A 17346-nucleotide genomic window follows, 5' to 3' on the forward strand; every position below is an offset into this window, starting at 1 on the left:
TATAATTTTTCTTTTCCATCTACTTTCTTTTCTTTTTCTATGGCTAAAATTAATAAATAAAATTATGAAAACTCAACTTATTTGGATCTTCAATGATTTGAGTAAATTACTGACTAGGATGACTTAATTCCTAAAAAAGTACAACTTAATCAATAACATATATATAATATATAATATCCAGATATAAGATATAACAATATGGTAACAATTATATAAACAAATATATGTATGCATGTATAACTGAAAGAGTAGATGCCCTACAAATCAATCGCAATATGTATTGCGAAAGATTTTTTCTTTTGATTTGTCCAAATCATGTACATGACATTTAAATATGAATAAAGGCATTATGTTTTATCATATGCTGTTGATTATATTTATGATAAACTCCTTAGATTAGGGCAATGGTTTTAAGACTATGATGAGATCATACTAGTGAGACTTAAAATCCTAAAATCCTAATCTTAAATATTCCCAGTCATTGGTACATTGAGTCGGAGATCAATGATTACCGGAAAGACTGGCATGTCTTATGTATGCTCGATGCAGAGGATGATTGATCTCACAATCATTTGTGTGGAGACACTAATACAAAGATGTGGGTGCTCATTAGAGGAATGAGTTCACTGAATTGACCTACAAAGAGAAATCTTATGAAGTCTTACTTACATGTCAAAAGATGATTCTCTTAGTGGGAGTTGTGCAACTGATCCTATGACCTGAGATCACCATGGTATCTTGTGCACATGAACCCATATTTTGGTTTACACTCATTCATAACAATAAGTTATGTACGAGGTCTTCTGGATATGGTGAATTGTGTACGAAGATTATGAGTAGGTCAACAAGGAATTAATCACTTCTAGTAAGAGAAGATAGCATCCTATTTATTCTAATCATATGATAATTCAGGAAGCCTTTGATCAAAGCAGAATGAAAATTAGAAAGAGTTTCTAATATTTCATTATTTGAATTATCATTAAAAGATTGAGAAAAATATGAATATGAAATTGAGTTTGACATATATTCATACTCATATACATATTTGGGATGCAGTTTGATTAAAGGATTGAATTGCATGGTAACTTGCCACTGAAGGGTATTTTTAGTATTTCCACCAAATTCCATATTTTTCGGGTAGACATGACACGTTGCTAGACGTCAATCTTGTTTTATAGGTTTGATCAAATTAAAGAGTTTAATTCGATCACCAATTAGAAAGGATTCTAATTGTTAAGTTCGGGTTCGCGCAGTTTGGACTTAAATCGATTAGAAGAGTTCTAATCAAGTTGGGTCAACTCGCACTCACACCTATTGCTGGCTAAGTATGGAACCCAATGGGTCACACACAAGAAAACTTATCAAGGGTCTAATTGGATTAGATCATGTTTGCAAGATAAACATCCTAGCAGGTGTTGCAAACCTTAGCTCCTGATTCGAATTGGATTCGAATCTGATTCGAATTGGATTCGAATCTGATTCTTAATTGATTTAATTTGATTAGATCATATTCTAATATGGGTTAGCCAAGAGTTGGCACCTAATTGGCTTGGTTTGAGTCTAATTAGATTAGATTTAATAAATCATTCAATCTAGACCGTTAGATCTTGATCTACCGTTGGATGAAGACATAATGGAGAGTTGGTTTAACCCAATTGGATTGGGTTAGGATGGCTACCATAATTGACCATTGGATCTTAATCCCACCATTGGATGAAGACATAATGGGTCAAGTGAATGGCGCCTTGCATTGGAGCTCTTGGATCATCATCATGAAAGATCAAGAGGTGAGGCGTGATGGACATGTGATTAGCATGTGATGTTGACTTGGTCAAAATATGGCACCACATGAAAGGACATATCATTTGATACACCTCCTCACTTGATATGCACCTCCTCTTATTTGATATGGCCCTTTAGATGATGCCCTTTCATGAGAGGATGTGTGGATGGGATGCATCCCTTGGAGATGCATCCCTACACCTATTATAAATAGGTTAGCACTCCATGGGTTTCATCATTCCAATTCCACCCCACTCCTCTCTTCTTTCTTTCTTACATTAGTTTCTTTCTTTCTAGCATTGCTTCTAGTGTGTCCTAAGCCAAGACAAGGTGGTCTTCTTTAGGACAAAAGGATTAGAAGTGATTTTAGAAGGCTAAAGGAAAATAGAAAGGAAGGAAAGCAAGCCATTAGAGTTCTTTAGAAGAATTCTGCATTAAGGATCAAAAGTTTTTGGAGCTAAAGTCTTGATCAAGTTTTCGTGTGGATCACCATTGGAGGGCGGACACTTGGATGCCTCGTGGAGATTGTACACTTTGGATTAGCGTTTGAGGTATTCTACTAATCCTGCATTTATTTTATATCATTTGATTGTAATCATTAAGGTGATCTAGGCTTAAAAGGGTTTCATGCATAGGGACTTTATTAAGAAATTTTTAAAATCCCTAGCTTCCGCTGCGCATTATAACATGCTAAAACCCTTCAATAACATATATAGCAGCAAACTACTTCCCTAAACATAACACCATGATCGCCATTAAAACGGATCCATTTTTTCGGAAAACACTGCCAAATTATTGAATTAGCTCACCAATTTGTAACCTAGCTAGATCTTTCACTCTGATGGTGGATCAAAGCAAAAGTTATGTAGATCAGACTCTAGTCAGAGTGGGAGACAGGGACAGACCACCCTATGACAGTAAGGGCCCATTGGTCCCCAGTTGCATGCAATGTTCTAAGATATACCATCATGCAGGCAGTGATGTTTGTGAGCTTCATTCTAGTGGCCGGCTCTTCTTGTACCTTCTGCACCGTACCTTTTTTTTTGGTTCTCATCTCCAAGTCCAATATTCTCCCATCGGAAAGAAAACAAAGACAAGTTCTTATCCGAAAGGGTGATAAGAACCGTGTACTCGGCCGTGTCACGGGCCTCACGGCTGCATGGATCCCACCGGAAGAAGTGCGATGCCTCACGGCTCCCCTCGTATGGTAACCCTCTCCGGAAGGCCGAAGGTGGCCATTTCAATCGCTTGCATGGGCGACGTGACAAGCTAAAACGTGACAGCCAACGTCGGGGTCAGTTTGAGTTTGACGGAGAACGCCACGTGTGCATACATGCAAACTTCCGTACATACGTAGGACAGCCTTGACATCGGCAGATGGTATTACTTCACGTTAGATTTCTCCACGTTAGGAGCGCCAATCGATTGCCGTGGCCCGTCTTTGTTCTAGGGTTTTGTTTTTCTGTTTTTTTTTTAGGAGAAGGAAAGTGAGGCTCGATCGATGAGGAAGAGAAAAGACAGGTTGGTTTAGGCATGCGTTAGCCCCTAATTTCTATATAAATGATTCCGATCCACTTAATGGTCTCACCCTTCCACTTGCTTTATATGATTCTGCGTCCGCTAATCCAATTCAGTGCTATGTATCATCAGCTGAGGTAGTCATTATCGTCAGACATCAGCAGCTAAAAGCAAAGGTCATATAAAAAGCAATCGACATATTGATTTTGAAAAACCACTGTCTATTTGTGAGAGTTGGACAAGTTGAAAAAGAAGAAAAGAAAAAGAGCAACTGAAGAGGAAGAGATAGGGCAACCTAAGAAGATTATTCTTTGAAGCAAGAGTTCCATAAGCAAGTGCATGAGACTCTTTTACGATAGAAGCAACTCAAGTATATTGTGCATCATATCAATTCATGTATAAGTTTTTACAACTTTGATGCTTGTTGAAAATTTGGATCCCTATTAAATTAGTTTCAAATTTGTATATTCTTTTTTTAATATATCTTGAGAGAAGCAAATCAAGTGGCAGACGGAGCCGCCAACATGGAAAGGTCTTATGGTGATATTGTGGGCTTGATTAGCTTTCATATCATGGTAACACTGGGTCGTTTTCCTGGTATCTAGAATACAATCAAGAAGTAACATACAACTTAGATGTACATCAATATATTGGATGATTGATTTTAAGTGAAGATTTTTTGTAAAAAAAAAACCTTTGAACTATCAAACAATGATATGTCTATTTTCAAATAGAGAAAGGGAAGGAAACCAACTACACTTTAATTATCCAGCTTTATCCGATCCAAATACTTGGAAATGCACTATTATCCAATTCAAAATCTCTGTGTGCTAAGAGGAGGGATACGGCTATGGAGAAAAGCCACAATTCACATCCATATATTCAGATTGTTGGAATTGTAGAAGATTTATTACTATAAGCTGTACGAGTTGTCTTATTTTTGCCAAAATTTTAGAAATAATTTTGGATTGTGGATTCTTTTGGCTGTTAGAAAGAAGATAAATATAAATAACAACTTCATGCTAACAATAGCTTGTAATAGATTTTTGTTGGAATAGTTATGCATGGCATAAGGAAGTTTGATTGCCATATATTTTTCTTATTTATGCTTGGTCTTAAAAAGTTATATAAATTGGATATGCTTTCTTTGTTCTTGCTGCCTAAGAAAAAGTCGTTTGGCCTGTATCTTCTTATGTTCATTGTTCCATTCATGCATGGGATGGGCATTTCTTTCTTTATTCTTATTATATTTTTACGTCTCCTTTTGCTTTCTTTTACTTAATAATTATCGCTATTTGGTCAAGGGAATTAAATTTTTTTGTTTATATTTATGAAAAAGTTACTCTTTTAGCCTTCATTAGTAGGTGCCAGGTAATATCACTCCTTTTAGCCTCACCAAATATTATTGGCGCCGATTCGACCCGATCTATTTTGGAGGACCCGTGGGGCCGGGGCGGGTCCTAAAATTGGACTCGAGCCATTTTTTGGGTTGAGTTTGGATTTACTGAATTCAAACCCGATCCGACCTGATCCGACTTATTTGAAATTTAGATAATTTTAGATTTTCAACCCTACAACCCGCCCCGATCCGACCCGAATATGTAAACTTATTTGGGCTCGCGGGCCATAGCCCGTAGGGCTACAAACAAGTAAGTTAGCCTACACCTAGAGAAAGTATATCTCACATCAAATCTTATTTAACAAATATTAAAAAAAAATTATCAATTTATTCTATTTATGTTTTCCTTCTATTAGAACCGTACATTATTTATTGATCATAGAGCTTATCCATTTGGTTCATGATTCAGTAGGTAGAGAATCTTAGTTAAAAATGTGGGCAAACTTCTGATAGTTTTATTGGGAATGAAGACAGAGTTGACCTTCTATGAGCTCTAATTCATCGATCATATATTACTGTTTTGCTTGTTGCTTGATCTTTCTATCTAACTTCAACGGTTTTAGATGTCATAATCCACATTTATAACAGACACCGATTCCTAGTTATGATGCACAGGAGCTAGGGATGTAAGGAGATCATAGTTTCTGATCGGGACCTGAACTAGACCCGAAATTTTTGGGTTGGGTCCGGGTTAGACATGGATCCGATCCGACCCGAATGACCCGTTAGATCAAAAATTGTAGCTCCCGACCCGACCCGACCCGATCTTCTGTTAGGTTGGATCTGGGTCCAAAATTAAAACATGAATAAGAAATAGAATCGGGTTGGGTTGCTCATGACTCAGTCCGAACTGACCCATTTACGCCTCCTAATTAGAAAGCATTTCAAAATAAAATAAAAAATTTAATTATTTGCTTTCTATAAAATTCACTTTGTGAAATTCATTGATTCGAGCATTCAACATCTAACTCACTCCTGAGTGGCCCAGGAAGCCGCAGCCACGCTGTAGCGGCGCCCACCGTAGCCGGATACATCGCGTGTCAACTGGCCCAGACTTACTAATGAAAGACTCGAGGCCAGATTTACCGACTAAATTACAACGGAAGCCACCCACTCGTTTCCTGACGTTCTCTATAAATTGCCCCCAACCCCGAACCCCTTCTCTTCCCCGCCGACCTTCTTCTCTCCTCTTCCCTCCTCGTTCCGGCATCCATTTTTTCTAGAGGTTTCTGGCGTCTTCTCGCGAGTGCATGGCAGTGAGCTTGCTATCTCATGACGTGTCCGACCTTTGCATCGGGAAGCCGGCGCTGAAATCGCTGCCGCTCTCCGCCACCGCCGGCGACGCCCTCCTCGCCCTCAAGAAGGGAGGAGACACCTGCCTCGCCTTATCCGCCGCCGACAGGTACTCACCGGAGAGGAACGTGATCCCCGGGAAGCTCTGCGTGGCGGACATCCTCTGCTTCCTCTGTGTCGACGAGAACCTCGATTCTCCTGTCGACGCTCTCAAGAAGCCCGTCTCCGACTTTCTTCCGAAGGACACCGGCCTCGTCCGCCGGGTCGAGCCGCATTCGAGGTATCCGCTCCATCCTTGCTTCGGGTTCTTAGACAATAATCTCTTGATCTCGACGCTTTCGTCCTTCAAATTTTTTTCGAACAATTGCTTGATTTTGTTTACTTGTTTATCTAAAACCTATCAGATCTCGACGGATCCTCTATTAAATTTCACCCTAATCCTTCCTTTCCTTGAAAAAGGGACAAAAATCGGACTGAGATTTAATTAGGCACTGCGCCGAATGATAAAATAAGTTTCTTGGTGGGAATTTATATTTTTTTTTATTTTGATTGGTACGAAATTCGATTTTCTTTTGGGGGAATTTGCAGTGTATTGGAAGCGCTGGATGTGATCCTCGAGGGGGCTCCGTGCCTGGCGGTCCCCATCCGCTCCGGCGGCCGGAGGAAGCTCCCCATCCGCTCCGTCGGCGGGGGAGGGGCGGAGTTCTGCTGGCTGACGCAGGAGGACTTCGTCCGCTATTTCTTCAGCTCCATCGCCCACTTCGCCCCCATCGCCGCCCATTCCGTATCCTCCCTCGGCCTCGTCCGCTCCGACGTCCTCGCCATCCAGTACCATGACGCTGCCCTCAACGCCCTCCCCCTCATCCGCCGCGCCCTCGCCGACCAGACCTCCGTCGCCGTCATCACCGACGACGGCAAGCTGGTCGGCGAGATCTCCCCCTCCACCCTCGCCGCCTGCGACGAGACGGTGGCGGCCGCCCTTGTCACTCTCTCCGTCGGTGACCTCATGGCGTACATCGACTACTGTGACTCGCCGCCGGAGGGAATCGTCCGAGCCATCAAGGCCAGGCTGATGGAGAAAGGCTTCAAGGGGATGTTGAAGCTGATAGAGGAGGAGCCCTCCTCTCCCTTCTCCTCCTCCTCCTCCTCCTCCTCGGAGGACGAGGAGTCAGCTGGGAGGAAGCTGAGGAGGCTGAGGTCGGTCGGGATGAGGAGGAGCTCGGAGGAGGCGATCGTGTGCCACTCGGAGAGCTCGCTGGTGGCGGTGATGGTGCAAGCGCTGGCGCACCGAGTAAACTACGTGTGGGTGGTTGACGAAGAGGATTATAGCCTCCTGGGGATCGTCACCTTTGCGGACGTTCTGAAGGTTTTCCGGGAGCAGCTGGAACAGCCCTTGGGGATTTAGATTTTTTTTTAAAAAAAAAAATGTTTTGATGGGTGTAGGGCTTGTGTTATTGTATGATATTTTGTCTCCTCTCGGTTTGGAGATCTTGATTTTATTTAGTCTTTATTAAGCATATAGAGCTGGACTTTTTTGCTCCTGGGATTTTCTAATCTTCGTTGCCTCGATCTATTGGCTGGGTGGGTTCATCCCCATTTTATTATAATAATTTGTTGCTGTTTTTTTTTTTTTTCTTTTCCTTCTCTGGTGGCAAGAATATTAAAAGACAAGTGGTTAATAGTGAATTTACAATTGGGATCATGAGTATTATTTTAAAAAAATATGTATTGATCGGTACCCACTGCTACGGAATATTCGTAGGCATAAAAGGGTTGTTTTCTTTCGAACTACTCATATTCATCGGAAGATGAATAGTGCTGCTGACTGAGTTGTCTTCTACGGTGCGCATCATTCAAAAAAGTTTTTTTGAAGAAGTTTTGAGTTTTTTGTTCACCAACTTTTTTTTTTATATTTAAAAAAAGAAAAATTAAGAATAAGGATTGCCCGAAAAGAAACAATGGCGTTAAGAAATTAGTGCCTTGGGCTTAGGCCAGAAGCAGTCCATCTGCAAGATAGATTTGGGAGCACACTGAAAACCTCAATGCCACAGATAATGTAGAATTGGAAGATGAGAAACCTTTCCCCATTGTTTTGATCCACGTTTCCACCTTTAAAGGATCCTGCTCCACCTATCATAATATAGCATTTCATGTCAGGATTGCACGTCAAAGACCTTCCTGGGCACCTTGAGGCTTCATCAAAGTAATGTATTGATCTGCCAGGAGAAAGGCCCCTACCGTTGATGAGGTGTTCCTCATGATCATCTTGGATCATAATGGAAACGGGAGGCTTATTGCTGCAGTACTCCCATTGCAGGATGTTGCAGTAAGCCCATTGTCTTGAGCTACGAAGAGACAAGGTTGGAAAGAGTCACAGTCAAGGGTAGTCGTCGATGCAGCCTCTAATCCTGGTCATCCACTAATAAAATAGCTTTGACTAGTCATTCCCCAAGGAATAATACTTGGGTATCCCGAAAATATGGCACAAAAAGTTGCATGGCTTTTAAATGAGATCCCAGGCTGGCATCGGAGTTGGCGTATTACGAGAAATGGCCAATATTTTCTCTCATCTCATGGTAACAGAGAGAGAAGTACGAATTAAAAGCTCTGCTTCCCTCTCCCCTGTTCCTCCCGAATCAGGAGCTCTCCAAAGAATGGTGAATGAGGAGGATTGGGGGCGAAAGGCGGCACAGGATCACGATGGCAAATGTGAGTGCCAGAAGGAGAGGGAGTCGTTGGCGAGAGACTGTGGTCGGCGATTGCCGGTGGCCATCTGGTGGTGGGTTCGGCGAGAGGCTCGGTGCGGCCGGCGGCCGGCGGCCGGCGACGGTCAGTTTGACGGTGGTCGAAATGGCGGCGGCGGCGGCGGGGGGCAGCAAGTGGCCGGGTTTGGTGGGAGGAGGCGGCCAGGTTTCGGAAGAAAATACGACGGGCGAGATATTTTCATTTTTTAAAGAGGTATTCCAAGGGCCTGTTGGAAACTTGTAGTCAACTAAAAAATAAAAAAATAAACTAATGTTAGATGAAAAAGTAGTATTTTAATAGAAATAAAATTTTTATATTTTATAAAAAAAATCATCCGAAAAACTACTTCTCTACCGGTTGGAGGTTGAGATTGAAGTTTTTTTTTTTTAAAGTACTCTTAAATCATCAAAAAAAATTTAGCCATCAAAATTTTTGGATAAGGTTTTTCTCTTTATTAAGGGCATAATAAATATTTCATACAATTTTTCTAAAAAAATAGAACAGAGCGATTACACCCAATGTCTTTATCTAGCCTTAAGCCAAAGTAGTCAGTAGTCATTGTTCCTTAGTGCGACCAGTTGCGAGTATTGGCGCAATCAAACATAAGCCACTTTAAAATATGCCCTTTTTTATAAACAATCAAACATGATAAAATAATTTTTTAAAGTATCATATTTTCAAAAATTATTTTTTTAGAAAAAACATTTTAGTGGAAAAAAAAAATTTCCAACCTCGAACGCCTTAGTAGCCCGGTTTCTACCAACTTTAAGATCAACCAGGTTGCGCTCTGACCTCGGTCCGAAAAATGCGGCAAAAAATAAAATTGTTAAAGTAATATAGGAAATTACATGGAACATATTACACTTTAATGTATTAAAATGTCCATTGCGATATTGAAATACATAAGGTAATATAGAAAGTTAACTAAAGCATACCAAAAAATGGATTTGCTTTAAATTTACTTTACGTTAACTGAGAATTACATGGATATCATCGTACCTCAAAATGGGGTATTTGTTTCTTACATTAATGACTTGCTTTGTTTGCGAAAATATGATATTAACTATTTTTGAGAAACGGTGATAAGACTATGCTTTTTACCATTAATGACTTATTTTGAACGTGAGAACCTAGTATTGATCTGGTTTTGACATCGTTATCCTATATTATTGCCATCATTATCCAGTATCCTCATGCCAACATGAGAGATCAGCAAAAAAAAAGCTTCTATTTTAGTATGTACACATTCTAAATTAGATTAGTTAAGTATAAGAAGAAAAATACCTGAATCTAGTGTACATAGTATGTTCTGCATATGACTCACTCATTATGGTATCCTAATTATATGTTAAGGATAAAATTTCTATGTGGACTAACCAAATCACTAGACTTTAACAAGATGCACATCTCTATGAACCTAACCTTTATGTGATTTAGCATATATTTCAATCCGCCAACTCAAATTTTATAAAATAAAATTATTGCTTAACCACAAAGCAATCCATCCTTGAGATAACTATAAAAAATCTCCCTCAACACCAACCAATTTTGTGAATGAAATAAATATAAAAAATTAAAAAAAAGTAATGCCACAAGGCAACAATTATATGTTTGTTGTGAGAATAAATGGTCTCGAACTTAGTCCCACATCGGCTAGGTAGCGGAAAGATCTGTGCCTTAAATGGAGGGGGGCTACCCCTTTCTCTTCAGAGGCGCCTTTTGTGGGGCAAAACCATGCGTTGGAAAGAGACTATGAAACTCCCTTCAAAGTGGACAATACCTCTGAGGAGAAGCAGTCGTTTCTGCTGTCTAAGACCGGTGGAGACTGAGCTCTGGGGTTTGGGGATACCCTCCGACCTCATCAATAGTGTTTCCATTGAGAACCCTTGACCGCGGCACGGACCTTCCTGCTGGGGGTATGATGTTGTGGGAATACCGAAAAGATTTGTACCTTAAATAGAGGGGGAAACTCTTTCCCTTGCGAGGCACGTTTTATGGAACAAAACCGTCTCGGGGCGCCACAAGAACCCCAGAGTGGACAATAACTCGCAAGGGACGCAGCTGTTCTTCTGCCTACATTCGATTGGGAGTGAGATCTAAGGCCGGGGGATACCCTCGACCTCATCAATATTTATAAATAATTATTTTGTCAAAAAAAATTATTAAATGAATCAGATCCAATGAATCAATCTAAATCTCGAGTTATTTGTATGGTGAATGATAGAATGAATTCTCACCTATGTTTTGGTCTTGGATGGTTTAAATACAAGAGGAGGTAATGCAGCAACCGACTATTGGATTTGCTGTGTTCGTTAATGACGGGTCCAAAGAGCTTTCCCCAGTCAAACCGTGTCCAGATTCACAGATCTCCTTGCTGCGCCGCCGGAGTCGGAACATCTTGGCCGTCAAACCTCGATAAAATCATGGGTCGACCCGGAGCCACCCAATTACGCGATCGCAGTCCCAAAATTTCAATAAAAAAAGCAGCGTATACCGCGAATAGAAAACCACGGGAAACGAGTGGATCCGTTCGAGACCCGCTATAAATACCCTCTTCCCATCCGTTTCCTGCCTCCTCCGCCTCTCCTCCCGTTCCTCTCCGGCGATTTAATTTCTTGAGCCTTCCAGGGTTTTCTCGCGAGTGTATGGCAGTGAGCTTTTTGTCTCATGAGGTGTCCGACCTTTGCATCGGGAAGCCGGCGCTGAAATCGCTGCCGCTCTCCGCCACCGCTGGCGACGCCCTACTCGCCCTCAAGAAGGGAGGAGACACCTGCCTCGGCGTTTGGGCCACCGATCGTTTCTCGCCGGAGAGGAATCTAATCGCCGGGAAGCTCTGCGTGGTGGACATCCTCTGCTTCCTCTGTGGCGACGAGAACCTCGATTCTCCTGCCGACGCTCTCAAGAAGCCCGTCTCCAACCTCCTTCAGAAAGACGCCGGCCTTGTCCGCCGTGTCGAGTCGGATTCTAGGTATTATCACCGCCTCGGTATTTTCTTAACCTCATCTTTATTTGGATCGCTTCTTCTGCTTGATATGTTTGATCGACCGATTGCCAGATGATTGCTGACCTGTTTCTCTATTAAATTTGCTGTTTTTTCATGCATTTTACGATCTACTCTCTCAAAAAAAAATAGAGATCTCGATGGATTATTCGTTTTTATTTAAATATAACAATTTTCTAGGTTAAATTTCTTTATTTTTTTTCTTGATCTTTGATGGTATATACCAAAATTTCGATTTTTTTTTAATTTTTTCCCCTTTTGTTTCGGGGATTCGCAGTGTGCTGGAGGCCCTGGATGTGATCCTTGACGGGGCTCAGAACCTGGTCGTCCCCATCCGCTCCGGCGGCCGGAGGAAGCTCCACCACCACTCCGCCGGCGGCGGAGGCGGGGGGGAGTTCTGCTGGTTGACGCAGGAGGACTTCGTCCGCTATTTCTTCAATTCGATCGCCCACTTTGCCCCCATCGCCGCCCATTCCGTGTCCTCCCTCCGCCTCGTCCGCTCCGATGTCCTCGCCATCCAGTACGATGACGCCGCCCTCAACGCCCTCCCCCTCATCCGCCGCGCCCTCGCCGACCAGACCTCCGTCGCCGTCATCACGGACGACGGCAAGCTGGTCGGCGAAATCTCCCCCTCCATTCTCGCTGCCTCCGACGAGACGGTGGCCGCCGCATTCGCAACCCTCTCCGCTGGCGATCTCATGGACCACATTGACCATTGTGGGTCCCTGCCGGAGACGGCCATGGGGGCCGTCATGGCCAGGCTGAAGAAGAAGGGCTTAAAGGGGATGCTGGAACTGTTGGAAGCAAAGCTTTATCCTCCGTTCTCGTCGCCTTCCTCGTCCTCCGACGAGGAGTCGAGCAGGCGGCCGAGGAGGCTGAGGTCGGCCGGGAGCTACGCGAGGGGTTCCGAGGACGTGATCGTTTGCCACCCCGAGAGCTCGCTGGCGGCGGTGATGGTGCAGGCGCTGGCGCGCCGTGTGAACTACGTGTGGGTCTTAGATGAAGAGGACTATGGCCTCGTTGGGATCGTCACCTTTGCCGACGTGCTCAAGGTTTTCCGGGATCAACTGAAGCAGACTCTCCTCTGAGAGAGTGTTTGGGGAACTCGGAAATCAGATGGAAGTGACATAAAACAGAGCAAAAACTGAAGTGAAATAAAACAGAGTAAACACTGAAATGAAATAAAGAACTCCAAAATTTTCAGCTCCATCTTGTGTTTTTACTATTAAATTGATTGAATGTTTTGGTTTTATGTGTTGGTGAATCGGAGAAAAGAGTGTTGGAGGAAATATTAGACACCTCGACTTCGGGCCAGACCTATCCTTTTTACCTCGAATGTAAGCTGAGAAGAACAATCTCGGCCCTAGTCGAGAATCCGACCAACCGAAGTGAGCTACCTCAGCCTCGACTGAGAAGAATGGGTTGCGCCTCAGAGCAATTCACCTTGTGAAGAAAAGAGTTCATGCTAGTTGAAGAATCTTTCTCGAAAGTTTGAGAAATATACTTTTCTCAATGCACCGATGATATAGATCCTCATGGTGATTGAGGGTCGAGGCTACTAACGGCCTCCATATAGAACAAAGGCACCGATAAATAAAAGAGATAGAAATAAGTATTGTCAATTCCACCATGACCACAGACATGATGCCAAAGAATGCATGCAACTCAAGGATGAGATTGAGGCGCTCATTCGACGTGGATGGTTGGATCGGTATGTACATGCTCAGCGTGATCCAGAAGAAACTACCTCAGATCAGCCTCTGCCGGAAGAGCCAATTGTATTGATAACCGCCCGCTCAAGCGGTTATCAATACAATTGCTAGAGGAGCTGGTAAGGTACCGAGCACCTTAGACGATCGAGTTGAGCAGGAGGCAAGGGCTTCTATGAAAAAAGAGCACATAAGTGACGTCATCTCTTTCTCCGACACCGATCTATGAGGAGTACAGACTACTCATGATGATATTATAGTTATTTTTCTTACAATCGCAAATTATGACATAAAGAGAATTCTAGTTAATCATGGAAGTTCGACCGGCGTGTTATTTTATGATGCTTTCCAACGAATAAAGTTATCTGCTAAGCGACTGCATAAAGTCAACTCACCTTTGGTCGACTTCTAAGGCGACTCCGTCCCCATGGAAAGTGTGATTAATTTATTGATCACTGCGAGACAAGCGCCTCGGAAAATTACTGTGAGTTTGGATTTTTTTGGTGGTTTGGGTCTCCTTTGCTTAATATGAAATCTTAGGCTAACCTAGCCTCAATGCTTTTCGAGCTGTGGTATCTACTTACCATCTGCTCATGCAGTTTCTTACTAGAAGCGAAGTAGAAGAAAACCGAGGTGACCAAATGTTAGCTTGCCAATGCTATATAACCACCCTTAAAGGGAAAAAAAATGGTGGAGACACTACCCATTGAATGGTTGGACGCAAGGGACGAGATGAAGGAATAGTGAGGTGAGCCAGCCAAAGAATTGGTGCAGGTCCGCTCGAGAAAAGAAAAACCTGATCGAACCGTACAAATCGGCTCGAACTTAGATGAAGAAAATCGAACTAATGCAATTAACTTTCTCCGCACCAACACTAACATCTTCACCTGGTCGGCTACTGGCATGCCAGGAATAAGCTCCAAAGTAATCGTTCACAAGCTCAATATGAACCCAGCATACCGACTTATGGCAAAAGAAAAAAAATTCGCTATAGAAAGACAACAAGTCATAGATTAAGAAGTTAACAAACTTCTAGAGGCCGGCTTTGCATGCTAAGTGAATTATCGTGACTGATTGGCCAATGTTATACAATCGTGCCCAAATAATAAGCTGCAATTCTTAGATGTGGGAGACCCTGGCCACCTTACCTACATAAACTCCCATGCAGACCAAGAACAAGCTTCCGGTACCGGGACATATTATTAAGGATAAATAGGGGGGGGGGAGAGATTGAGGAAGCTCTAATATTGAAAGAGGACCATATCAGCACCCAGGAAGGGGGAAAAAGCCAATACTTGGAAGCGAAGTATGCGAATTTCTTGAGCCCTTACAGTATCGGTGTTTAGGATGTTTAGCTTAGAGTACCCAAGGTACGCCTTCTTCAATGATGCTGTAGAAAGTGAGCACTGCTCGATAAACTGGGATCAGCCTGCTGCTATAGTCCTTAATCAGCTTCATTTTCTGTACAAACCTTTTGGCAGCAAACTGGCTGCACAAACAGTACAAAGTTGAGCAGCCACGAATGGGTTCTCAAATTTCCTGAGGAATTTCCTTAAACCCTTTGATCTTGGGATTCCATGAAGCAGAAAGCGAGCTCTGCTCTCTTTCGTTCTGCTCGAGGCACTCAAGTCAACATTGTGATTTTTTTTTTTTAAGAAAAAAAAAGAGAGATGGCAGATTGGATACACAACAGCACAACGTAGTCAATCTCAAAACCAGTACAATGCAGTAAGTACATAAGCACTAGCATGACAAGTAGAATTGCTGTTATTGTATGTATACGTATCATCCAAGAATCGCCAATACGTGAACAAAGCATAGTAGGCTATTCTGGAGAGTGGCACCCAGTCTTGAAAGAGAATCAGCCATTTGTTTAGAGGTTTGACGCTTAAGTTGTAGATCGATTTGTATGGACAAAACTAAACAAATGGTGCAGGAGTAACGGTTCAGAAATAATTCATGGCAATTTACCGGACAATAACGAACAAACTCAGTATCGAATTACTTTTAATTTAGGAAAGACAAATGCCCATGGTATGAATAGCAGAGACTAGGTCGATTAAATGCATTTTGGATCTAATGATTTTGATGGTGGTATCACAAAATGTTCAGCAAACTTGAGAGTGGAACGATTTTGATAGTATGGCTAATGTCTCAACAGTACTTCATTGTTGAGAGACACTAGACTTAACATATTAGGATAACAACGCGATCCAGAAAGATCGCTGGACCTGTTGTGGATCTGGCCACTCCAGTTAAGTCTGGACAAGGTTGTAGATTATGATTTGCTATGTTCAAGATTCGAACATGCACCTATATTTCCGGAATTTTTCTCATATTATATCCAATTTAAGTACTCTGTTTATGTAACTTTTGGGGATCTATGATATTGCATCCAACCTCATAAGATTCAATATATGCAATGATCAAGAATGCATGATAATGTTTAAGCCTCCAATCAGGTAGATCAAAGTAAAAGTTCCTCTTTAAGAAAAAAAAATTGACCAAATATAACCCTCAGTCCGAGAAGAATAAGCAAACCAGCTAAAGGCAAAATTAAAATAGAAGTAGAAATCTAACTCTAAAAGGATGTTAACTTTTCATAATTATTGCTACCAAAAAAAAACTTTCATAATTAATCATTCATGGGAAAAACTGCAGATGGGTTAGGTTGACTCGTGACCCAACCCATTTTGGAGGACCCGTGAGGTCGGGTCGGATCCTAAAATTGGACCCATGCCCTTTTCTAGGTCGAGTCTGGGATCTAACTAGACCTGCCCCGACTTGAACCAAATCTATAAAATTATTTAGGCATGCAACCCGCAGGGGTGCAAACAAGTTCTAAAACCATGGATGGGTTGACCCGACCCGAATCCAAACCAGATCCGAATTTTTTTGGGTTGAGTCCGGATTATACATGGGTCAAAAATTGTAGTGATGGACCTGACTTGATCTGATCTTCCATTGGGTTGGATCTAAGTCCAAAATTAGGACCCAAACAAGAAACCAGATTGCGTCGGGGTCACTCATGATCCGACCTATTTGGACCCCTATTCATGGGTATGCCCAAAGGCTGTAGCCTCTTCTAACTAGAAGAGGCACATGACTTGGATTTTATAAGAGCATAATGGGTTTAAAAACTTATTTTTGAAATTCTTATTCTTCCATTATTTTTTTGATAGATCTTAGTTGAGCAAATAAGGAGAAAACATTTCTTCTCCTTGATTAAATCAAACTGAGATGTTTCTCCCACAAACATTCCACTTTAGATTTGTGATTTAAATGAACTTTCAATTTTAAAAAACACAGAACTGTATGATATGCTACAAAACATCAGAGAAAATTGATGCATGAACAATGAAAATGTGCATGACACTTGAGGTGATGAATTGAATTTCATAGCTATGAACAGTATGATAATGCCTCGTTCTTCTTCTTCATCTTCTCTTCTCCTTTTTTTTTTTTTTTGTTCTTTTTAACGTTTTAGAATAGGGAGGAGGGTAACCACCACCCAAATCCCAAGAGCAAGCGCGACTCAAATTCAGGTCCTGTGTACCACAAACCATGACTTTCTTCCAACTGTATCAGTTGGAACCCACATTGATGGTGCCTCATTAAATTGGGCACCAAAGATATGGTTTTCTGTTCCCAAGATACCTCCATAATGCCCTTCAGATTAGCAACTGGTTCATCTCACTACAGCCCATTTTATTAATAGTGATCAAATTAAATCAAGATGAGAGGCTTTCCCACCCATAGGAGCACTATAAAATAAAGATAGATCTTTCTGCAGACTTCACTGTCTCCTACTACAGTTCGCGACCATACTAACTCTAAACCTGAAAAGAGGCATATAGCTATGTTGAATGCTGTAGAAGCCTTAACAATTGATCCCATGG

At 42.0% G+C, this 17346-nt stretch overlaps 2 protein-coding genes across 2 annotated transcripts; both read left to right on the plus strand.

The window, feature by feature from the left end:
* Positions 1-5844: 5844 nt before the first annotated feature.
* On the plus strand, positions 5845-7612 carry LOC103719186 (CBS domain-containing protein CBSX5-like). The gene is made up of 2 exons (XM_008808303.4): positions 5845-6272; positions 6581-7612. The coding sequence occupies exons 1-2, from the start codon at positions 5950-5952 to the stop codon at positions 7395-7397; spliced, it is 1140 nt and encodes a 379-aa protein (XP_008806525.2). The 5' UTR covers positions 5845-5949; the 3' UTR covers positions 7398-7612.
* Positions 7613-11277: 3665 nt separating this feature from the next.
* On the plus strand, positions 11278-12947 carry LOC103719188 (CBS domain-containing protein CBSX5-like). The gene is made up of 2 exons (XM_008808304.4): positions 11278-11705; positions 12016-12947. The coding sequence occupies exons 1-2, from the start codon at positions 11383-11385 to the stop codon at positions 12824-12826; spliced, it is 1134 nt and encodes a 377-aa protein (XP_008806526.2). The 5' UTR covers positions 11278-11382; the 3' UTR covers positions 12827-12947.
* The last annotated feature ends 4399 nt before the right edge of the window (positions 12948-17346 follow it).

The sequence above is a fragment of the Phoenix dactylifera genome, chromosome 2, assembly GCF_009389715.1.
Source record: "Phoenix dactylifera cultivar Barhee BC4 chromosome 2, palm_55x_up_171113_PBpolish2nd_filt_p, whole genome shotgun sequence".
Taxonomy (NCBI): domain Eukaryota; kingdom Viridiplantae; phylum Streptophyta; class Magnoliopsida; order Arecales; family Arecaceae; genus Phoenix; species Phoenix dactylifera.